We start from the raw sequence: 24,369 nt of genomic DNA, 5'->3' as shown, positions 1-24,369 counted from the left end.
TTTCTAGACTACTAAAAATCTAACTTATTTACTGTGACACTCCTTCGAACATCATATAGTTATATAATTACACAGTTCAACTGAACAAAAACACCACTGAAACTGTTTACTATTTATAATGAGCAATTTTTAAAGTTCCTCTTCTTTTTCCACACTGGACAGTTAAAGGCTTTATCCATTTCAACGGATAGCTTCATCATACTTTTTTCTAAAAGAAAAACATAAACTATTTTCAGCCCACTCACACAAAGTCTTGGTGTATAATATCAAAGTCTTTGATTTGTTGCATATGCATTGCAAAATGTCATCTTGTCCTTTTTCTAATGGCCATGGCCAGAGTACACTTATGATCATGGCTGATTTAAGTCACTGATTTCTTCACACTCAAAATCACTGAAGTATACAAAAGCAGAGAAGTTCTATTGAATTTTAATTTTGAAGAGCGGTATCTCAGACTGAGCTTTCTTTTTTCTCTGAAAAGTCAATCAGATTAGTAGTGTGCACTCATGGAGCTCTCAATGAATATAAACTAGAAGGAAGTTGCCTATGTGCTATGCAGAATTGTACAGGCAACTCTCAGTTGTATGTGGGTGTGTAACCCAGGTTGCAGATTAGCACTGCTGTGCTAAAACAAAGCAGAAAAAAAAGGAAAACCACCCACCATTCTTCTTTGGATTTCTGATCTCACTTTTACTTCAGTTTAACTCCATTCCTTGATAAATGTAATACACATAGGAAGTTCTTATCCAATGTGGACATGCTTTGTATTACCTGGGTGTTAGCTTTATGTGGGTTAGTCTATTCCATTGCTAGTTTCAATATTTAAGAACTGAGTCTGCAACTATGCAGGAGCCCAGCAGCCTACAGGTTTATTAAACATTTGCTAAAAACCAAGTACTTGCCAAAATATCGCCCTAACTCACCACAAAAATCATCAGAGTTCCCTTTAATATTATTTTTTTAAACCCATGAGTGATAAAAGCCTGCTGCATTACTGGATTCCTATTAATATAAATAAAATTTTGAGATGCTTGAAAGTCAAAGCGAAAGCAAAACAAGTGAACAAACACAATGCACTTAAAAGCAGACAGACAGAATGGACTCCTCTGCCTCCAAGGTCTAGAGACTGATAAAAAGCCATTTTATAATAAGACTTTTTAGCTGTACCAAAAACCTTGACTTAATTGGCTAACTGTACATTTTATTCATTTAGAGGGCAATTAACACCGATTATGCTTTTAAAATACAATGTGCTCTTGGGCAATGCAACAAAAACAGTGGTTTCCTTGTGAAAAATTTGTGAGAGGGAAAATTGTTTCCTGCTGCCCCCTCCCCATTCTCATTTTTGTTTGCATAACACAAACAGCCTCTACTTCATGAGCAAAGCCAGAGGACAGAGGTAGCCAGCGTGCCAGCCAAGTGCCCTGAGAGCCGCCGAGGCAGCTGGAAGGAGCTGGCAGTGCCTCTCCATCCAGGGGGGGACCCAGACACTGACCAACCCTGGGAAGCTGCTGCAGGAGCTTTTCTCCTGGGCAGGAGGGGCTGAGGCTCTTCCCAAGGAGCAGGAGAAATACAAAACCCAGCCTAGGAAACATTTGATCCTGTAGAAGGATTCATGAAGAGGCTGCCAAAGGGCCATGGGGCAACAGAGGGCAGGAAAGGAACAGGGGTAGAAAGCCTTTCTCTCAGGGAATCTGGGTTTTTTTTTCCTCTCTCATTAGAAAATTTAAACTTTTGACTTAACATTACCCATGAACATTATAGATCAATGCAGATATAAATTTTGTGATATTCTTTACTATTCTGAAAAGAAAGCACTAATCTACCAGCCCTGTATTCTAGCTTTGGCAATAGCTTAACTCCTGTACTAAAATGAAAGCAAAAGGCTCCTCATACAGTGACACAACAGTGAACTGAATTGGAATGAACCTTCTTGCTCCTTTGAATTTATACCTTAATACATTAGTTTTGATATGCTGTCTAGGATCAAAATGACACTGATGGCAAAAAGTGCAAGCACTGCTTTAATTCATGTATACATTCACTTCTTTGGAGAATCTTTCTAAACTACTTGACATCCTGTATCAGTGTGTAATCATCCTGTATCCACTGAGCAACAACATTGCATAAAATGCTACTTTATATGTTGGATTTTAATTTCACTGAACATCCCCTTGTCCTTGCAACACTGGAGAAAAATAAAACTAAATACTTCTGTCACAAGATTTCTTACTGGCACAATTCTTTAAAATCCACTTAATAAAAACTACCTGCCCTTTCTCAGGTAGCAATACAGTATTGTCATATAGCCAAAGGAATTATATTCATGTCAAAAGAAAAACATTTATCAAAATATTTGCTTTCAGATTTGTTTACTGTTTATTATTTTAATTTACATCAGTTGCTCCTTGCAAAACTTCCAGGGAAATAATTTAAATTTTATTTTCTTTCCCACTGCATAGTAAATACAGCCTTCTTAGTATTTCAGAAGTATAGTACTATAGAAATGTTAGGGCCTGCTTCTGCTCCAAATGAAGTTAATGGGAAAACACCAACTAACTTTATTAAGAGTTAGGTCAGGCCCCAGATTTGCAGCTTTTGAAATTTCATAGTTGAAAATTTTCTGGCTAATCATCAGAATTGACTACTTCTACAACTATATACTATTTACAACTTTATTTATATGTACTTCTTTATTACAATATGTAATATCAATGTTCCTTGTAAAGGTTACTATTTTAAAGAAATTAGACTGAAGTTATTGCCAATCAACCTTTTAATAAACTTAAGTGGGATGACTTTCAGAATTTTTCTCAACATATGATTCAGTTTTTATTCACTCCTTCTATCTTTGACAATTGCTTAACTACCTTAATTTCAAAGCCTTTTCCAGTGTAATAAAAATGTCCTTTTGGTAGAATTTTATTGGTCCCATTTCAAATTACGTTCTGAAGCATTCCTACACTGATGAGGACTCATTGTTTTAGCATTTTTTCTGTTTCAACACAGTATATAAAGCCATGCCTCTCACCAATCAACCTCAGTATAAAAGTGTAAGTGAGGTCAAACAGATCGCTCACCAAATCTTTGATCAAGTTGTCTGATCACATACAGACACAACTGTCTGAATTGTTGCATATGTTGTATAATGTTATCACACAAATTTAAGCATTTCCATTATTGACTGCTACTTGTGTATGCATACTTGCTGGTCATAAAACTGCAACAAAGGACAAGATATACCGATACTGAATTCAGACCTCTAGTCTTGTCTCTCCCAAAATTAAGAAAAATCTGTGTTCTTTATGACTGATCAACTCATGGTTTTGTGCTTCAGTTATACACATTTTCCAAAATTAAACTGTGAAGTTAATGTCAAATACTGTGTTGTAACTTTAAATATAACTGACATATTAGAACAGATAGATGGGTAATTATGATAAACTACACAATAGTGCTACTGCAGATAATATCATTTATCAATCCTGTGGTCCCCATCATTCATGCATTTACAGTTTGGGAATACAGTGACTGCAAAGGATAATAATTCATAATGGCTACATTCTCAGTACTTCATGCTAGCTCACTAGACAAAATAAAAAAGGTTAATTGTATAACTGGAAAAATGTAAAATTTTATTCCAAGAAAATTAACAAGCTACACAGGTAAATTTTGGCAAATGCAACTTTATATTGAAATCCACACATCTGTATCTTAAAGAAGGAAAGACTCACAGACTCTAATGTATTTCTAAAATACTAAGAAATCATAGTATATGCTTTCACAAGTTAAAACTTAAATAATTTAAAACAACCAATACACCAAAATGTGCAGAAAATATAAACAAGACTGTGCCTTCAGTAGAATAAATGCTTCACAAATTGTGCAAGATATCATACTAAGGCTGCGGTCTCCCCATGACAGCTGTCTTAAAATATAAACATACATCAACTGCCTGTGTTTCTCAGAACAAACTAGAAAGGGCGGCACACCTAGAAAAAAATCATATAATCCCAGTGATGTGCATATTGATTTTGGGAACCGTTGGAGTAAAAAGGAAAAAAGAGGAATAAGTGATCTTTCATGCACTCCCAAATGACTGACCAGAGTTATTGATTCAATTTTCCTTGCTTATTTGCTTCAATGCTAAACAAAATGGAAGATACTAGATAACCCTTTAAGGCAACATGTGTTTATTCTGTATAATTATAACTGTTCAATTATGACTGGATATTATCATTAACGTTGCCTAACAGACTGATATCTAGCTTTTTAAAAAATATAAATAAGAGTCTATTAAACTTTATACCAAATCAGCAAAAAACACAGAATACAGTTAAATGTTAGTAATTTCACTGTTAAGGAAAATGGTAATTAGAAAGAGTAATATATTTGGAGAAAAAAAAAATTAAAGTCAAAATCTGAACAAAAATACTGCTTTGGAATGCTCCCCAAAACTTACTCACAAGGCAAACAGATTTGTAAGTGTGATAATCCAATAATGCATGGCACATCTTTAATCAGTTACAGTACTCGAGTCCCCAGTTTTCAGTCTTTGCAAAATAATAATTGTATGAAATGTTTTAAAGGTCTTCAGATGTCTAAAATTAGTTTTATCAACACATTAACCTCATATCAACTTAATTTATTAAGATGTCCAATGCTAATCTTTTTGATGTTCTTATTTTATGTAGTGATATACACAGCATTTAGCACTGATACTTAGCACCTGCTACTTTCATAATCTAGATTTCAACCACATAAAGGAATTCAGGGCAGTAGTTCAGTCCTTTGTTCTTAATTACAAACCTTCAGCAGTGGTCAGCAGGAACTTGTTTAGGTTTAAAACAGGATTAGAGGTGAGCTATTGCAGAGACTGCAGAATGTTGCCCAAATCCTTACAGCTGCTGACGTCCCATTCTTGATTTTCTCCTCAAGACATGGCTACAGGCCACAATTGCTTAGCAGAGAATGGTAGTGTTTCACAAGGCTAAAGATTTACAGATGCTCCCTCATATAACACAGTAAGGTTCCCTTGGTAACCTGGATTTTCTGCAGTAAAGAAGGGTTGTGCTGAAACAGCGCCTCAGCTCCCTGTTGGAGAAAATGCAGACAAAAGGATTGATTCCAGCTTGGGCAAAACTCATCCAGACAGCGGCCGTTAGAAATCCCCCAGGTACTACAGGCCCTCTCGCAAAAACTCTCCAGTAGCAGGCTACCAAATAGGGACCCCACAAGGTCAGAAAGAGGAATGTCATGATGTAGAACATTCTGCTGATTCTCTTCTCCATTTTGAATTCATCTAAAACCAGTAGCCTCCTCCTGCCTGTGGTGTTGGCGTTCTGCCTGATTCCCAGCAAGGTTGGAGGCGTGGGACCCCTTCCGAATCCAGCCAGCCAATTCGCAGCCGCCTGACCGCTCGCTCCGGGACCATGGAAAGTCCAGTTCTGGCTCACTGCTGCAACAAACTGGACTGGCTTCATTTTCCTGCGATCGTGAACAAAAAATATCAGCTTGAGGTAGACAAGCTGTGTGGCTAGGAGGATAAGGGCAAGAAGAAGCATAAATCCCAATGAATCATTAGCCCTGAAGGAACGATGCTGGAAAGTGCATTGGTCTTCCTCCCTAATGAACGAGTAGGTGCCCACATCTAGAACTGGGGGGAAAGCCATGGCTACAGAGAGAGTCCACACCATACAGATAACAGCCAGACAAGTCCAGAAGGTCAGTCTCTTCGTATAAAAACGGTGGTGGGCAATAGCTAAGTATCTCGTGACGCTTATGCAGAATAACATGAAAGCGGTGTGAAAGCAGGACAAAACCCCCAAAAAGGCAATCACTTTGCAAGTAAGAGTCCCATACGTCCACGTAGAGCCATTTTTTACCGAGGTGAAAACAAAAGGGAAACAAATTGCAGATCTGAGGATATCTGAGCAGCAAAGATCCAACAGGAAGTAGTAAGGAGCTCTATGCAAGGTCTTATCTTTGACTAGCAAAATGGAGATCAGAAGGTTACCCACCACACTGACTCCTATTATGAAACCCAGTGAAGTCAGTTTCAGAAAAGCTGTTAAAGGAGAGAGATTTTGCAAAATGTTGTCAGCTGCATGGCTGTAGTTCGCCATAGATGGATGGATGATATGTATATTGCCTCAGTCAAGTCTCATGATCTATATTTAAGAACAAGGAAAAAATAGATCCATACATCTTACTGAAAATGTAATCCACAAACAGAACTGATCTTGTGTCTAGTCATACAGTACATCCTCTTCTTTCTGATTTGTCATGCCATCAAAATATCTGAAAAAAAATCGAGCTATCAGTTCTTAAGTTAACACAAAATGATGTCAGAAAGTGCTAGCAAAGATGTTAATTTATGGAGAACCGAATGAAGTTGTAAATTTGAGTACTATTGTTTGTTTTTAAAAAAACACGAGGCTTTTTTTTTTTTTACTGACTATTTAGTATAATTGACAATTGGCAGATTTGTTACAGTTTCACGACTGACCAGTGCCCCTTATATTTGGTAGCACATATAATTTCACAGTAAAAGCCTCAGAGATTTTATGAATCAAAAGATTCCCAGTTTGCAAGCCCAAGAGTTAATCACTGACATCTTTTTTAAAGGATCCCCAAAGACTGCTGATATTTTGACATTACCTACATTTATTTTATGGCTACAGTATTTGTCAATGTTTTAAGAGGCAACTGCTGTGTTGATATGGATCACACCCAAAGAAACCCTGCAGAATTTATGTTTTTTAGCCCAAGTCACCAAAGCACATTAATCACACAGTGTTAGTTTATGCATTTTGTAAGAGAAACAGTATTCACTACCCCCCTCCCTTCCTGCTATAAACAATAATTTTATCGTTTAGCCTTTTCGATAAACAGGCATCTAGACAGTCGATAGCAGTATGCTTTAGGGTGTCGTCCCCCCCGGCCTCCCCCCCTTCCCCCGTGCTTTAATGCAAATCGTTAAAGCCTCGACATAATTCATAATAAGCGACGGTCAGTGTAAATACTGAGCAAAAACAGGCAGCAGAGCCCAGATATAATGCCCACCCTTTCGGGAGAGCTGGTTTTGGTTATGCTTAAATAACCATATAAATTGTTGGTTTTTTATTTTTGGTTGTTATCCTTTTTTTGCTAATTAGGGCTCCATGATTCCCATTAATCCTCCCAGAGAATCGTACCGGAATACATTTCATGCAATAAAATAAAATAAAGAGCTGTCTGTTGCTGCTTTTATTTATTTTTTTTTTCGGTTTTGTTTTGTTTTTCTTTTTTCTCCCTCCAGAGCCAGGCACAGGAGCCACAGCGGGCATGATCAGGCTCCTTCGTTATTCACACGAAGTGTTTCCTATGCCACCTCGGGTGTACAAAGGATATTCCCACTGAATCCCAGCAAAATCCTTCCATTCTTACCGTCCACAAAAGAGCCTGATTGCTGCTGTGTAAACAGAGGCTGATCAGATCATGGCATCGTTTTAGAGCCATGAAATCAGGCTCCCCCTCCCCCCCCGGCAGCCCCGCCGCTCCCCCTGCTCGGTGGAGCTGTCCCCGCGGCGGCCGGCCCAGCCTCCGCACTCGCGGAGCCCGCACGCCCCGGCCCCGCCGCGCGCCGCTCGCTCGCTCATCGCTCTCACCGCCGCCACTCGCGCCCCGGGCCGCTCCCCGCGCCCGGCCGTGCTGCGCTGGGCTGGCTGCGCCGCCCGGCCGCCGCTGCCTGGCATCAGCCGCATCTGCCGGAGCCGTGCGAGAGCCCCCCGCGGCGGGGAGCTGGGGAGAGCGGAAGAGGCATTGTCTGTCTGGGAGGGCTTCCATCATGCCCCTTCTTTGGAAACCAGCCCCGCAGCCCCGAGCGGGAGAGCCCTCTCAGCACGCACCTGCAGCCGCGGCAGCCTCGGCGCCCCCAGCCCCTCTCCTCCTACCTGTTGGTGCCGGAGATCCCCACATGCCAGAGCTGCTCCTTCCCGCCGGCCGGGGGCTGCTTTACCCCGGCGGTCTTTTCTATTCTCCTCTACCGTCATTCATTCTTCTTTCTCTCAATCCTTTTCCTTTCTCCTTTTTTTTTTTTTTTTCAATTTCCCTTTTTTTTTTTTTTTTTTTTTTTTTTTTTGCCTCGGTACCTTGGCTGAGGATCCAGTCAGCGGCTCGGGCGGCGCATGCTCGCCGCGCCTCCCCCCTGCGCGCCGAGCCCCGTCCTCCCCTGTCGCAGCGCCACAATCTCTCTCTGTAACGCAGCGGCGGCGGCCGCCTCAATGAGGGCACGGCAGGCTGGCGGCAGCAGCTGCTGCTGTCTCAGAGAGGGCACGGCAACCTCGGCGGCAGCAGCAGCAGCAGCGTCCTCAGTGGTGCGCAGGCAGCCCCGGCGGCAGCAGCCTCCTCAGTGCGGGGAAGGCAGCATCCTCAGCGACGGGAAGGCAGCCTCCTTGGCAGCACGTTCCCATCCCGATGTATAGCCCAGCTGGATTTATTGGCGAGCCCGGGCGAGCCAGTGAGGAAAGGGAGGGGAAGGAATTAGGTCCTGCGCTCCTTGTTTATGCCTCTGGGCTCCCCCTCCCGCCCCATTCGCTTACGACGGGGGTCTGGAAGCGCTGCGCGTCGCAGCCTGTCAGGAGAGGCACCGGGCGGTTTCTTCAGCTGCCGCTGCTCGATCCTCCCGCTCGTGGCTCCTTTTCCTTCCTCCCGATTCCCGCCCGGTGAATTCCTTCTTCCTGACCCCCGAGCCAGGGAGGGCTCCTTAACAAGCGCCGTTGTTGGCGGAGGGCGCATTCGCCGCGGGGCCGTGAGGACGCCGCACCTTTCCCCGGCAGCCCGCGGAGCGGCTCCCGCCGCGCAGCCCGAAGCCGGCGCAGAGCCGTCAGCGCGCTCGCTGCATGGCGGCGGCGATGAGCCCGGCGGCGATGAGCCCGCTGTCAGCCCGTTCCGCCCGCGGCAGGGCCCGCCGTGCCCCTCGGCACGCAGGGCGGCAGCGGCGGCCGCCGCGGAGGAGCGCCGCCCGAGCCGGCGGCCGGCGGGGATCGATCCCGAGCCGTCCCGATGATGTCATGCGGGCCGGTGGGCCGGGGCGGCGGCGCCGGGAGGCGGCGGGCTGCAGCCGGGGCCTCCCGCCGGCCCCCGCACCCGCGGCGCTGACCCGCGCTGGGGCCGCCGTGGCAGAACCGGGAGGCAGCGGGAAGGACTGGGACCCCTCCGCCCTCCCGCCTCTCTGGTTTGTGTGCAAGTTTATCCCGGAGAAGTGGGAACATGAAAGCCGTGCCCCAAGAGTAATTCGCTTTGGCTGCAAGGCAGTTGAGGAACAGCTTGTTTTGGGTCGAGAGATTTGGATCCCGAGGAACTTCTTCGCTGGGAGCTTCCGTACAAGCCAGAATAAATCCTTCTGTGGGACAGATTTATAGGGTTGATTCATAATGTGTGTCACATCCGTGAGACCGTTAGTAGACTACAGGCATTTTTTAAGGCTGTTGTCAGGTTTGGGTTCTTTTTTTTGACACTCAGTAAAAGGCATTGGAATTGGTTGCCAAACCACAAAATTAGCTTCAGTAGCAGCCTGACCAAGCCTAGAGGTCTCCAGCCACTGGAAACTACATGTATTTAAAACTAGCATCACTCTACTTCCACCATGTGACTTGTTTCAGATAAAATTTATTCTTAGGCAGAAAACTGACACAAAGCTCAGGTGCCACACAATTTTTAATTTTCTCTGCAAACATACTTATGAGGACATGATGGTGCTCGTCTTTGGGGTGGCAGGGGTTAGCTTGACTTTTAAAAACTGGGTGGTTGTTAAAGCTACTACTTCAAGTTGTGTTTCTCATGTTGCAATCACCTAAGCTGTGCAGGCCCTCCTCCTTTCTCTGTTGTTAAATACATGTACCCACAGTGACATGAACAATAACCTTTGAGGTCATTCTTAAAATATGAAGGGCAAGGAAGTAGCTTTAATGGTCTCTCTAATATAGAGCTCTCCAAATGCCATGCATGGAAATGAAACATTTGCAATGCAAGATTAGGAAGATTTATAATACTTAGTACTGAATGACTATAGTATGGTCATGGTCAGGGCCTGTTCTTACACTCTGGTATGTGTAAGAGTGATGATTTTTTGTTAGGAGTAAACAAGGCAACACAATCATCATAATAAAATAGATTCAGTGATGCGGGTTTTAACTTTTTTCCTGTCTGGGCTTTTTTTAGAGATGTTACAAGATTATGTTGGTATATAACATTTTAAAACTTGTTCTCCTTTTAGACCTGTAACAAACTGCTTAGAAGTAACCAGTGAACTTCAGAATTCATTCACTGTTCAACCACCAGTTCAGCATAAATCCATTTGTCGTCACAGGTGTAACCTGAGAACAAGTGTTCTAATTTTGTTCAACAAAATGTAGACATCTAGATTGAAGTGCCACATGACACAGTTAGTTTCCTATCATAGAAATCACTGAGAAAGATATGCATTAGGGAGCAGATTATCTCATTCTGAGTCACAAACTCAAAGTCCATCACATGGGTTGAACTCCGTTCTGTTTGTTGTGAGGGTAGAGTCAGTCAAGAGAAACCTTTGTTGCAAAGTAAGAGGGTGGAGTGACGTGATGCTGTGTTAAACTGTTGCATAGGTAGCAGGTCCTCCATCTAGGGGAAAAAAACCTAAGAGTCATGGGGCTGGGAATCCGGAAGGTGAAGGCAGATGTCAGGAAAAGATGGCTCCAGAAAGCAAGAGCAATTGGAACATAGCGAGAAGAATGTAAGGACAGGTGATGAGGTGTGTGCTAACTAGTTCTTCAAAACAGCTGGACTAGAAATATGAAAGGTTCATTAAAAAAAATGTGAGGCAGCCCAAGTTGCATAGTGAGATTAGGGGTAGCCAAGAAGAATTTCTTGGGGTTTTGGCACAAGGAAGGATCCTGGATCTTGAATAAATTGTCCACCAAACAATATAAGGGGGGTAACACTAAGGGCAACACAAAGGAGACTTCAAAACACAGAGGACCCATGGTCCCAAACAAGCATATCATAAGAAGTGATTACTCCTAGGGAAATAAATAGCTTTCCTTGACATTTTTTCATTTCATACTTATGTACTGCTGTGCCCCATGGAGGAAGGGTAGAAGGAGAGTGTAAGTGAAGTACAAGCACAAGAGGGTTCATGTACCTTGTTAAAGTTAACAGCAGGCTGACTAGAACTTTCACTAGAAAATGAGAGAGGCAAGACAATTTCACTGATTTTCTGATTTAGATCAAAGATGGGAACCATCTCCAGGTTTGGAAAACTCTAGTATAAAGTTCTTGAGAGTTATGGTACAGAGCTCTTTCATTTTCTCCTGCTTGAGTTATGTAAGTATCACAGCTAAGAAAATAAGTGGTGAAATACTCAGCTTTGTTGGTGGTGACTGTTGGTGGATTCTCTATTCCAAGTCTTTAGGGTTTTTTTCCAAATTAGATACTATTCAAGAATGACCAAGGAACACTCTTTAGTGAATTGGATCCACTAAGTCCATTCTCAGATCAAGATCATCTTTTTGGAGACTCCTACTTTGACATTCTCAGTCTTTGGTATCATCTGCAGGTCTGGACAGTTCTCTCCCGTGAGGTGATGCTTGAGTGCATGTGGACAAGGGGCCAGGAACTTGAGTGCAGACATGGGACACAGTTAAATGCTATTGAAGAGGAATTTGTTGGTGTGTAAGCAGCATTTGGGGTAGCTGCCATCTATTTCTTTTGAGGCTATGTGCCTTGAAATTCACAGTTGTGAACCAAGTGAGGCTGCTGCGTGACTCCCGTGATTTTGAACCCTTTCCTCAGAATGGAAGAGGGTTTTGAGAAGTCTGACACTGAGAAATCTCACTAATGGAGTCTGAGGTAGAGACTGGGTTAGAAGAATTACATCTAAATACATCTAATTAGTTGATTAGATGGGTTGAGATATTGTCCTCACTAAGGTCATTAATGTCTCCCAATTATTTCAGTGGAATGAGGATTTCAGCATGGGGCCAGAAGTTGTCAGTAGCAAAAACATTTCAAAAACATTTACTGATTGTCTTGAAATCTGTATATATGCAATATCAGCCTGTTCTGCATAATGTGAACTTAAGCACTGTAGGATTTTCCAATATTTCTACAACACAGGAAAGGTGTGCCTACCCCTGTGCAGAGGCCAGCACAAGATTTATGTATTGCTTGAGAAACTGTGATAGATGCTACTAAAGTGCATCCTTTTCAAAGGGCTCAAGGAATTTTTTCAAGGGAACTTTCTTGCCCGTGCAGTAGATTTGTGCAACTTTGGAGCAGTGTTTAAGTAGGACTTACATAATACAGAGACCTGTGTAGGACCCCTGCACAATAGAGAATGTCACCTGCAATATATTTGGTTCTTATCCTTAGTGAAGTGTTTTCAGAGTAAAGACATTTGTTGGCAGTGTCTGGCTCCTGGGTTGGCTCTCAACACAAACATAAATTTCACCCCACACTGAAAATCTTTTTAGTGGTCTCTGTCTCCGTGATGCATGTTTTCACCTACAACAAAATTCCATTCATGTGACTATAACAATTCTTATGGATAATAGTTATATTTTTAATGTTAGTGTTTACCCTCTGATGTTTTATAAATATTTCTCAAAAACATTTAATTCAGTGTTTTAAAAAAGGTTTCATAGTTGCCTTTGAAAATTAATTTGGTTCTTAAAAGTAGACCTATGCTGCACTTTTACACAGGAATAAATGAAGGTTTAAATACAAAAAAACTTATCTGCCAAACAACTGAAAAATGCTTTGTCCTGCAAAGAAAAAACTGCTCTGCATTACTCTAATAGGAGTGAGGCACCTATATACTTCTGAAAATCCCTTTAGATACTTGCCTGTTTCCTTAGGCTTCTAAATACCTTTCATCAGTTTGTTCACTAGGCCTGCATTTCAAAGACTGGACACATCTTTTGCATTTAGGTTTTGTAGATAAACTGCTTCATTAGTGTTGCAGTGTTAAGTTCAGTTATTGTGCAATTTAGGTAGTGTGGACAGGGAATTACTTGACTTCACTTGCATATCAGGTAGTTAAAAGTGCAAATGAACTTAACTGTGGCCATGGGTAATTAGCAATGTTAAATTGCACTGCTAATTAGTTGTGTCTGCAAAAAGATAAGATACATTTTTAAAGTGCTGGACTTCAGAAATGGTGGTTTTACATATATGATTAAAGGGAAAAAGAGAATGTTAGTGAGTCAAAGAAAGGTTCATTTGTTGTCTCTGTTGTTCGTGCACCATAATGTATTGTCCTGTGCTGAAGAACTACTGAAATGCTTGTTTTCATGGCCAAGGATGAGCGATAACAAGAGACTTAAAAAAGATAAAGCCAGTCACATCCACAGTGATGCAGATCGATGATGGAGTTCCATAGAAGGTAAAAAAGGAGCTTCACAATGAAGAAGCAGGTTCAAGATGATTATGTTTGTTGCAATAGTATTTTTGAACGGTTGAGAATACTCAAGAGTATTTTTCTAATACTTTCATCTTGGACCTCTCCATGCAAGTAGAGAAATAATGTAATATTCAAAATGTAATCTTTATGCAATTTGTTTAGTTCAAGTTTTGGATTGTTTGGCGAGATTTTTTTGATAGTGAAGGTAGGCACTATCTTATGTCTCTGTATAACAAGTCTTTTAATGTGAATTATTCTGAACTTGCAGTTTTGTTAGTGGGAAGCATTGAAATTCTTATTCCATCCACAGTTTTTAGTTAATATGGGGAGCACTGTAAAGATGCCTCAGTAACAGTGCAGGACCCTCAGCTGCAGACCTCAGGAAGACTATCTTTACCTGCACACCTAGTGCATGGAGAAATAACTTCTTGCCAGAGCATCAAGAGAATGTGAACCAAACTTAGTAAAGTTCCTGCTATATCCAGTCTCTCCACTCTCTTTCTATGCCAGAAAACTTTTTGGTGTTTTGATAATTGAATGTGGAACAGGAGGGAGAATACTTTCTTCTTTCTCTATACAAAAAATAAAATACCATTCCTTACAAATCTTGTTGATGGGATTTGTTGAAGCATATGCATAGACACAGAATGGTCTTACAGAAATAGTGATTCATTTATTTAATGTATTTTCATCTGCTGTTTAATTAATCCGATTAATTGTAGATATTTTAGTATAATCTACAATAAAATATGTCTTTTAACCACTGTAAATACATTCCATTCACTATTTGTGTTTCTCTGCATGACATACGGTAATGTGAATACATCACAGTGGTACAATCCAACAACCAAAATATTTGAAAGCAGCTGAACACATTCGGAATTCATGACTAAATCACCATGGGTGAAAAACATGATTTTTGCGTGAGGCTTATCTAACAAATAATATGAAAACAATCTGGTGAAAAACAGGTAGAAAGTGCTCCAGAATTTAGAAGTTGAGTTGGGAGCACTGACCCATGGCCATGCTGATGATGTTTGGTTTCTGATGCACAGCTAAGCAACCTTGGCCTCTTCAGTGACTGTTCCCCTGTCGGATTTTGGTGCTGTCTAGATGGTCTGGGAAAAGCCCAAAGATGGCCTTGGGCCCCCGGGTTCGAAAAGACGAGAGGAAGCTTCAGATTTGTTCTCGGTCTTGGTGTTTATTAATTGCTTATCTAAAAGATTTTCTCTTGGCCTGACAGAGTTCTGCTCAGCAGTCAGCCATGGGCACACACTGAGAGCCCCTGGGGCGGTCGTCTATCTTTATACCCGGAGTTACGTATACAATATTTATCATTTTTCTCCAATACCCTCTACCCTTATTAACCAGTGTTCCCCTAGTAAGGTCCAATCCTGGAGTGCCAACTCCACCACAGAAGATGGAGGCCTAGAGGAAGAAGAAGAAGGAGAAGGGCACGCCCCAATTCCTCCATCTTACCTCTCTAGACCCCCCTGTACAGGGATCTTAAACCCTGTATCTCACACTCCAATTAACTTGTCCCTTCACCATTCACCCCAGTTCTGAGAGACTGAGATCCCACATTCCCCTACCTCACCATATGGCACTGTACCAATGACTTTTGGGTAGAAGAAGAGCATGCCATACAAAAAAAGGTTTCCTGTCAATGCAAGCCAGCACCCCAGAACCACTAACATGGAAAGCTCTGTTAATTTACTACAGTGTTACAGTGATTTTAGAAGTGTTGTCTGCTAGCTCTAGAAAGCTTGTAGATTTTCTTTTTTAAACAAAGTGTTTGGTTTGTGTTTTCTGTGAACCTCGCCCCTTCTCAGATATTATGTTTTATAGTCCTTTTGTCTCTGCGATTTTAATATTTGATTTTCAGTAAAATGCTTTCCCACAGCTATACAACACTTCTGGTTTACCTTGCTAAATGGAAATTCAGGTCTTGAAATCAGCTAACCCTGCTGAAGCACAGAGCAGCTCTGCAGCATCATGGTCATTAACAGTGCCAATCACAGCATTCAGGAGCACATTTTTCCTATCACCATTATAGGCACCAGTGGAACACTGTGGAGCAAAATGAATGGGGTTAGTGACATTACAGAACAGAATGCTTGCCTTGAGAGACAAACTTGAAAATGCTTGAGAGACAGGGGAAAGATGACTTCTTCCAGCTGAGCTGTGTCCAACATTTTTATGCATCCAATGTAAAGCACAGAGAGACTCATGTGAGATGCACATAACTTTACCTGTTATGTAAACCTACTCTATCCCAAGCTCTTTCATAATTTTCCAGCATATATGGAAATGGTGGAATATTCTTTGGCTGAGGGGACTGCTGTGTTAGCAGGTTTTTCTCCCATCCCTTTTAGTGCTGTTGGTTCACTAGAGGTTATTAGCATGTAGTTGGGGCCTAATGAAAGGTGTGATTATGGCTCATTATTTTTCATACACCTTCTGTCATAAAGCTATGTAATGCCTAAGTGAATTTACACATATTTCTTCCCTTCCTTCTCTTTTAAATCTGAAGGCTGATTTTAGTGAAGTCTGATACATGAGCAGAGAGGTCTCAGAGGCTGGTGAGGTTCCTATAAATTTTGTGAGTGTAAGTGTTGGCTGCTTGTCCTAGAGTTTACCTTTTCCCTTGGCTGACCTCCAGGCTCAGACTGGCCACACCTCCCTAGGGACCCTGCTCGGTAACTGAGGCTTCAGTATGCAGTGATTCATCTCCTGCCCAAAACTGGCCATGGCCTGGAGTTCTAGTCCCTTTCTTGTTTGGAGTCTTGGTGACCAGGCTTGGCTACGCTCAGCAGCGCAGCTGAACAGGACCCTGGATATGTCACTGTGGTTTCTGCTCCCGGGGCAGAATGGCAGGTGGCAGAGGCCATGCTGGATCTGTGACAGGCTGCACATCCTACTGACCTGCTCAGCATCAAACTGATCCACAGCCACACTGCTGAGCTCCTCTTGCCTCAGTTACTGCACCATTACTTTCTGTGCTCATGGAGTTATTTGCATGACTATTATCAGTGCAGAGGGATATGTGTCAAATCAATCATTTTTGTAGAGCTGAGATACGTAAATAGTTCCATTTTCTGCTAAATTTAAGGTAGGTTAGAGGTGAACCATGGACAGTATGTTGTAGGATTACAGAGACTATTTGACAATAGAATTTTCTATTTCTAGCAATATACCGAGGGGGGATTTAAAAATAATAGGATAAAATAGGATAACTGTCACTGACATATTTCAAAGCTGTCTTTTAGGCTGTGCTTAGGGACAAAAATTAACAGTGTCACTGTAAGAAATATTTACTTTTTTGCTGATATGACCAGTTCACATCTAGGCATTACCCTTCCTACAAATCTATTGTTCAAGTTTTAAGATAACACATACAGTGTACACTTTCTATATTTATGTATAGATATGATATATATGTGTATATATATATATGTGTATTATATAGTATTGTGTAATGACTCTGGATGCTCTGTAAAGAAAATATAAATTGTGTTAAAAGGTATACTGCTGAGTGATAATTGCTTTGAATGCACAAGATTGAAACAATGGAGAGTCAAATCTGCAATGTCTGAGGTGGAAGATAAACATTGGTTTTGCAAGCAGCTACCATGAATATATGTTGTACTACCAAGCTTTAGGTCTTATGATCTAGAAAGTAAAAATAGTTTTGCATATTCATGTCAAATCAGCTGTTAACTGTTCACTGCAAATAATTTGATATCTAGAACCTTATGCCATGGTCCCGTTTTGTCAGTTTGTTGGATATTAAGCATGAAATAGTCTCAATTATATGTAGAATAAGGAGAAATAATTTTAAGTTTGTAAACTTTTGAGGATTCAGGGAACAGTCTCTCAGTAAAGGTAGGTCATCTTTTTAAGAAACACAACAGTTTGAATTCTGCAGATACTATCAGAACTGCACTGTGAGGGCATGGTAGAAGGAACTGCATGAATGCATCTCTGATGTAACTCTAAAACTGTAAATATTCATTTACTACTGCATTGCCTGTTTCATGGAGGTATGAAAGAATGAGAGTTTTATCTGAAATGTCACCTGCAAAACTAGTCAAGCCTAACTGTAGCAAATGGCAGTATCTTTTGCTAAATTGGACCAGTATTTGCATGTGGTCAGGCAATGTTTGCGTGTGATATTTAAGGAAAAGAGTGAAATATTTAGTAGAATCAGGATGTTTCACTGTACTAGATAAGACAGTTTGCTAGCAGGAGAAATGCATAGAATCTCATCCCAGCTACATAGATAGTTTAGTGCTGGTTTTGCTTTGTTTTCTCATTGATTGTATAATGTCAGGCTCTGGAGGTGAGACCAGGACCTAAATCTTGCTCTAAGAGGAAGGTATCCTAAGCAGCAAACATGGAAGTCAGCCTCTTTTGCCTACATCCCACTCTCCCTCTCTCACTGCTCTTGCATTTTAATAGCTGGAGAATCCAGGATAAAGAGGAGACCATGCTTTCCAGGACTGCACTCTCTAGTACTTCAGAGAACTTTTTTTGAAGCTGGGAGACGGGGCTTGAATTCCGGATTTTCTGGTTTTTTCAATGTCAGTAAGTACTAGGTGGAAAAAAAGCTGGATTTCCTGCAGCACTGAGGCATTCACTACTGCTGCTGTACCCTACCTGAACACAGCACTCAGGTCAGACTCTGCTAGGGACATTGCTGGGAGCAACACACATAGGTTATGCTCTGTGTCACTGCTGGACGTCTGGGATTCTGCACTGCACATCTTGGTCAGTTCTGCATGTGAAAGGAAAGCCTAAAGTCTAAAGGGCAAATGTCAATTGAAAAGTTAGCACTGATAAGTCTTTCTGTTGCTGCAGTGAGGGATTGCTGTGTCCTTTTTGAGGGATTTTGCTGAAGTCATGTTTTAGATAATTAAACTACCTCTTAAGCTCTTAGAGTTCCTCACTGCATAATTTTATTGTCTCCCTGTACTTATTTGTTCTCCATTATAAAACAAAATGTGGAAATAAGGCATCCAAATAATATTAATCTGTTTTTCCTAATTGGAGATATGTATGTGGACAAAAAACTGCTCTTTAAATGAGTCAACACACCAGCTCCTCTCAGTACAGTACCAGCAGTAACCAAGTAAAACATACCTGTTGTGTAATTCTGTGCTGCATTGTAAATGTGGTAGTAATGTAATGCTTCAAAAGCTAACAGAACATTTCGTTGAAATACTGTATCTCTCTATTATAATATCTCTATTATTATAGTATCTCTTCATAGATATGCATGCATAACAAAACTGTGGCAATTTGAAGAGTTTATGTAAAACTTACGAATTCTCTTTGAATTTAGGGGTCTTCAAGATATATCTGTTTCAACCTGCATGCTCTATATTGATGAAAAGAAAGTTCTTTCTTTTTTCCTGGCCTTTTTAGGGCACTGAATTTTCAAAGGACACTGCCACAAGGCCAACTATGGAACATAATGAAATGTCGGCAAGCTGAAATCAGATGGAAGACCTTCAGACATAAAGAGCTGGAAATTGCTCAGAGTGATTTATATTCCCATATAGGTTAGTTACCAAAACATGGAACAGTTTTGGGAAGAGAAGCAAAAGTTAAAAAAGGGAAGGTAACTTAATGGCCATTCTGGAGTAAGACATGAGAAATCAGAAGAAAAACTTGTAGCAGGAATGTAAGTTATTTTCTGCTGTCACAGCCAGACAGAGACCGTTGAAAACATAAAACTAGTGGGATTGCAAGGCTAGATTCAAATTCATTTTTGAGCAATTTAGGCAAACCTAGTTAGACAACAAATGAACATGGGATAACCTTCGATGGATGTAGTGAGAAGTTGGAGAAAGCGAAAGTAAAGGCCTTAATTATGAAACTTTCAGACTTCTGGTATACTTGGCAATCTCAAAATGCACTTATGAACAGACTTAAACCAAAACTATTTTAAGGTGAGGTAGGTTTTCAATTCTTAAACTCTTTAACCTTTACTTAGAAATCTGCAAATTTGGGGTATGGTTGTTCAAGTATGGCTCCTAGTAAACAGATACATTTTCAAAACAGAAAGCAAAATGCTTCTTTTTAATGTAAAAAGCCTACATGTTAATTCATGCCTGGGGGCTTCTGAAATTGAAAAATACAAGAAGAGTAAGAGGATGAATAATTGCTTGTACTAAGAATATGTTGCGACTTTAACACTGAATTTCCAAGTGCTAAAATGAAGAAAGAGATCCAATCTAATAGACTTTGACTCAGCATTATGGTTTAAGGCTTAGGTATGTTGTGATGTGAAAATAGTGCATTATATAGCAGTTTTGAGAAAGGATTTCTTAGGCCTCTCTACCAGGGCATGGTGAAAGATTTGTTCTGTTCTGTTCTGTGTTAGCATCCTAGAAGGAATTTTTGGAACCAGTGTAGTTTATGGGTTTGTATTACTTTGGTAGTAAGTTTAAAGAAACATATATACTTATAGTACTTTTTACAAATGTCCCAGTTTCATAAAAGCTAGATCTTTCTCTGCCTTTGAAATAAGACCAGAAATAGTTCCTGTAAGCAGGTGACAGGGATTAACGGTTTAAAAAATGCAAAACACATTTTTTCACTCTTAAGGTTTATTTACTTAGAATATATTTATTGTGAAACCAGGTTGTAGATTTTGAAGCAGAAGACAAAAGGAAAGCGGGGATGCAACACAGATAATGAAAAAACAAAAACCCAGTACTGTAAGAGAACATAGAATTCTCACTGACCAAATTGCTTAGCTACTACTGCGTGAAAGAGCACATTTAAGGTATGTCTGTCAGTGCTTCTGCCCTGTTTCTAGGACATTTATTTCCCAAAGCCTGTATTTTGCAGTGAATTGGGCAACTTTCATTGTCCTGAGTTACAACAGTTGACATTATGATATATTAAGGCAGCAGACTGGCAATTATTATGTACAGTCAATTTCAGATTATTTTGGTAGTGTACATAAAGTGATCACATGCTTTAAATTCACTGCTGGAAGGTCAGCATCCCGTTGGAAGTAGAAGGGATTTTAATTATTAATTCCCATTAAATCTATTGGGAGTTGAGCAGAGAAATCTCTGGCAAAACTCAGTAAATTTCAGATTTCTGTCCTTTACATTTCTATCTATAGCTATAATAATTTCCTTGCTGGCCCTTCTGAAATTGAGAGCATGTAATCCATTTTACTTGGATTTTAGTGTTACTTTTGGACAGGAAAAGAAAATCTATGAAGTTCTTATTTAATACACAGAACCTCATGTAGACTAGGTGAAAGGAGTTCCTAAGGAACAGTTTACCACAAACACAGATTGCTTTTATTTCTGAAATAGCAAGAACAACAAGGCAGCAAGATAAGCAGATGTACATCAGTCATGTATGGCACACATACATTAAAAGTGTGCAAAGAGGCGCTTTATATTAGTATGGTGTCCCTGAGAGTGTGTTGACTTGATTTTCCTTTGCCTTTCTTGATAAATCTTGGGGGGGCAAAACAGTAGAGTCTAAGTTGGATACACAAGTTCTAAAGTGTATTTGTGGAATAAGAGTGGGGAGAATAATTTTTTTCCTAATATTTATTAAGATGTAGGTCAAATAATTTACTGGTAACAGACTGAGAGAAAAAAAAGACAGAATCTATTTTAAGAACCAATTAGATTTTCACATAAATGGAAATCAAGAATAATTCTACTGCATTACACAGAAGTATAAGGGCTGGTGCAAGGTCAGAATGAAGCCTCTTGTGTTTTCTGTTCAAAATGAATTTAAATCAGGATGACTGCACTGATTTCAACAACTTCAGGCTGTTTTTAAACCAGATAAAAATTTGGCATTCAGTTATCACAATAAATAATTCAGCTAATATTTTTCTAAGAAAAGAGATGTAGATGGAGACTAACGTGGCTGCAGTTCCCAATGAGCACTATCTGGTGCAAGGTGCAGTACTGGTCAAATGCAGGGACCCCTCCATCCTATCAAGGTATCTACTGCATCCAAACCTGTATTTTGTATTTGACCTTGTCCTAAACTCCCACTGATGTCAATGGGAACTCCATGTGCAACAAGGTCTTTTATTCTGGCTGTCAAATCTTAATATTTTCAAAATGTTGACTTGGGCAGGAGTTGACATAATTCACATTTGGGGCTTTACACTGAAGCAGTTGAATTCCATTTGGAGTACAGTAGCCCCATAAACCCATCTCTAAAAATCCCACTCCGAAAAGAGGATTAGTGTACATGTGTTGCATTTTCTCCCTTTTTTCCATAACCTTTTAATGCCTCAGGGATTGAGTTTCACTAGACACAGTGGGAGAATCCTGGTACATCTGGTTTCCCTGTGGTCTTACATGATGACTGAACAGCCTCACAGCTTTTGCAGTCAGGTTCCCCATGGGCTCACACTGTGATTAGATTTGTTCACCACAAATATATCCTTGTTTGCAATGAAGAAATGAATGAATTGAGCTTCTGTTTTATGCATCCCATTTACAACTAGGATTTCATAGAATCATACAGTAAATTAGGTTGGAAAGGACCTCTGGAGGTCACCTTGTACATTTCTTGGCTCAGACTCCTCCCAAAGAAGATTTCTGTTTTCCCTTTTTTTTTTGGATGGACAATTTGGAATATCCTTTCATCTGACAGTGTCCTCTGCTTTTCTACTTCTCCTAGATGTATTCACCCCAGCCTGCATGGATGCTGTATTTTAAAGGGTTATATACTGGGTTTTGTACCAACAATATTACATTTTGAAATGTGAAATCTTGCTTCGACGGTTAAAGATCTATCAGGCACACAGCTATTCCTGAAAGTTTAAACAAATAGCTCATCACCTATTTGGCTTTCTTCACAGTAGGAGATGAATCTATGGGTGGCAGTGGCCTGGGCATGCATTTGGCACCCAGGGAGACACAGCAGCCTGCCACTTCCTAGGCAGGATTTGAGGTTAGCCAGCATCCTGTGCATCAGGACAGCCTGCTGCCATAGCCCTGGCATGGAGGAAAGTTGTGTGGGATTCAGAAGGTGTATGGTCACCCCTTCAGAAGAGCTTGAATTCAATTTAGAACAATAAATTTTTTTGAGCTGACTTCATTGAGGTTCTCACTAGAGCCATAATTATTACAAAAAATATGCACTTGTTCTCTGAAAAACACTATTTTATTTTTAATATAATATATATTTTTGTGATTTATGGGTTTTTTTCTGCAATACTGTATTGTATTCTGCAAGTATCGTAGGATGAAAGATGTCTGTGTGACATTTAGTTCTGAATAGTGGTTTGTTATTGGCTACTGCTCCATATATACAATCAACATCCTTAATTTTATTTCTTTTTATTATTACTTTTTATGAAAAAAAATTTCTCTTTTTTCAGTAGATATATACCACTTTATAGATTATATACTGTCTGCAAATACTGGATTAGACTTTTGGAATTTGATCACAAATGGTGTTTCTGAAAAGATCACAGTTCTGAAAAGCTTAAATGTTCCTTGCTTTCCACTCCGATGCTGAATTAAATACATGCTGTTGAGGAAAAATGAGTCAATATGGCTTCTGCTGATCTTCCAGGTCATTTGAGAAGATAAAAAATAAAATGTAAAAGTGATACCATGGGACTTATGAACAATCATGTTAGGTTAAAGACTGAGAAATAAGTGCAGGTATTGAGCATGTAATTTCCATAACCATATCAGTTCAGAAATGTGTTGGAAGAAAATGTCCTTGAAAAGTTCTAGAATTAAAGACATTCTCATTTCACAGGTAACTCATGAAATGGAAATTGAACAGATTTTGATAAAGCGACCATTTTTTCACCTTAATTCGCTGACATTAAAATCAGTCATGTTTTAGGATGGTTGCTTTTCTGTGAGAGGGTAGGGAATGACATGGAATTATTTATTATTAGCACTATCACAGTGTGTACATTCAGCTGCACAAACAGAAGAACGGAAAAACAGAAGAAAAAGACACACCCTTCTCTTCTGAGTTTTACAGAACTGTGTTCCTCTGCAGTGTTTTAGCTCTGTTCAGGAAAAGAAGGTAATTTTCATGCTTTTATACTTGCCAAGTGGAGCATAGCAGTATGAAGATGTATGTAAAATTTTAGTGCTATGAATGAAGGGCAGCTGAGAAAGCTGCCAGTACTGTTGGTTCCAGTTGAAATTTCTGAGACAATGACTAGTGAGGAGGAACACAGCCAATACAGGAAGACTGAAGCAGAACACAAACTTTAACCCAACCCAGCAGCAACATCTATTTTTCTGCATCAGTGTGCTTGTGGACACAATTCTCTCTTTCCTGCCTCTAATATTTGCAGCTCCTAGGTCTAAAGGAGGGCACTCTGCTTTCAGGCCTCCACATATGCTGTGTAATGCACTTTCAGCAAATTTGCAGATGGCACCAAGCTGTGTCATGCAGATGACCCACCAGAGGAAAGGGGTGCCTTCCAGAGGGACCTCGACAGACTCGAGTGCTGGTCCCATGTGAACCTCATCTCATGAAGTTCAACAAGGCCAAGTGCAAGGTCCTGCACCTGTTCAGGGCAATCCCAGACATACCTACAGGCTGAGTGGAGAGGTGATTGAGAGCAGCCCTGCAGAGAAAGACTTGGGGGTGATGGTTGATAAAAAACTCTACGTGAGCCAGCAATGTGCATTCCCAGCCCACAAAACCATCTGTGTCCTGGGCTGTATCAAGAGGAGTGTGGCCAGCAGGTGAAGGAGGTGATTCTCCTGTTCTACTCTGCTCTTGTGAGACCCTACCTGGACTACCAGGTACAGTCCTGGTGCTCCCAGCAGAAGAAGGGCATGGAACTCTTGGACCAAGTCCAGAGGAGGGCCATGAAGCTCATGACTGGAGCACTTCCCCTAAAAGACAGACTGAGATAGTTGGGGATGTTCAGCCTGGAGAAGAGAAGGTTGCACAGATACCTCATAGCA

At 40.7% G+C, this 24,369-nt stretch overlaps 1 protein-coding gene across 3 annotated transcripts; it reads right to left on the bottom strand.

Moving 5' to 3' along the window:
• Positions 1-3,666: 3,666 nt before the first annotated feature.
• GPR85 (G protein-coupled receptor 85) lies at positions 3,667-8,205 on the bottom strand. Of its 3 annotated transcripts, none has more exons than XM_054277376.1 (2): positions 8,133-8,205; positions 3,667-6,300 (listed from the first exon to the last, which is right to left on the bottom strand). In XM_054277376.1, exon 2 carries the CDS (start codon positions 6,123-6,125, stop codon positions 5,013-5,015), a length of 1,113 nt encoding a protein of 370 aa, XP_054133351.1. In that variant the 5' UTR covers positions 6,126-6,300; positions 8,133-8,205; the 3' UTR covers positions 3,667-5,012. The 3 variants fall into 3 exon arrangements, with proteins under 3 accessions (XP_054133351.1, XP_054133335.1, XP_054133344.1); XM_054277360.1 differs by lacking the exon at positions 8,133-8,205 and adding an exon at positions 7,935-8,078; XM_054277369.1 differs by lacking the exon at positions 8,133-8,205 and adding an exon at positions 7,429-7,516.
• Positions 8,206-24,369: the final 16,164 nt, after the last annotated feature.

The sequence above is a fragment of the Melozone crissalis genome, unplaced genomic scaffold (assembly GCF_028551555.1).
Source record: "Melozone crissalis strain CALT ecotype California unplaced genomic scaffold, PUWL_Pcris_2 ptg000004l_1, whole genome shotgun sequence".
In the NCBI taxonomy this organism is placed as follows: Eukaryota; Metazoa; Chordata; class Aves; order Passeriformes; family Passerellidae; genus Melozone; species Melozone crissalis.
Note: the sequence above shows the minus strand (reverse complement) of the source record. Positions and strands in the feature narration are given on the sequence as shown.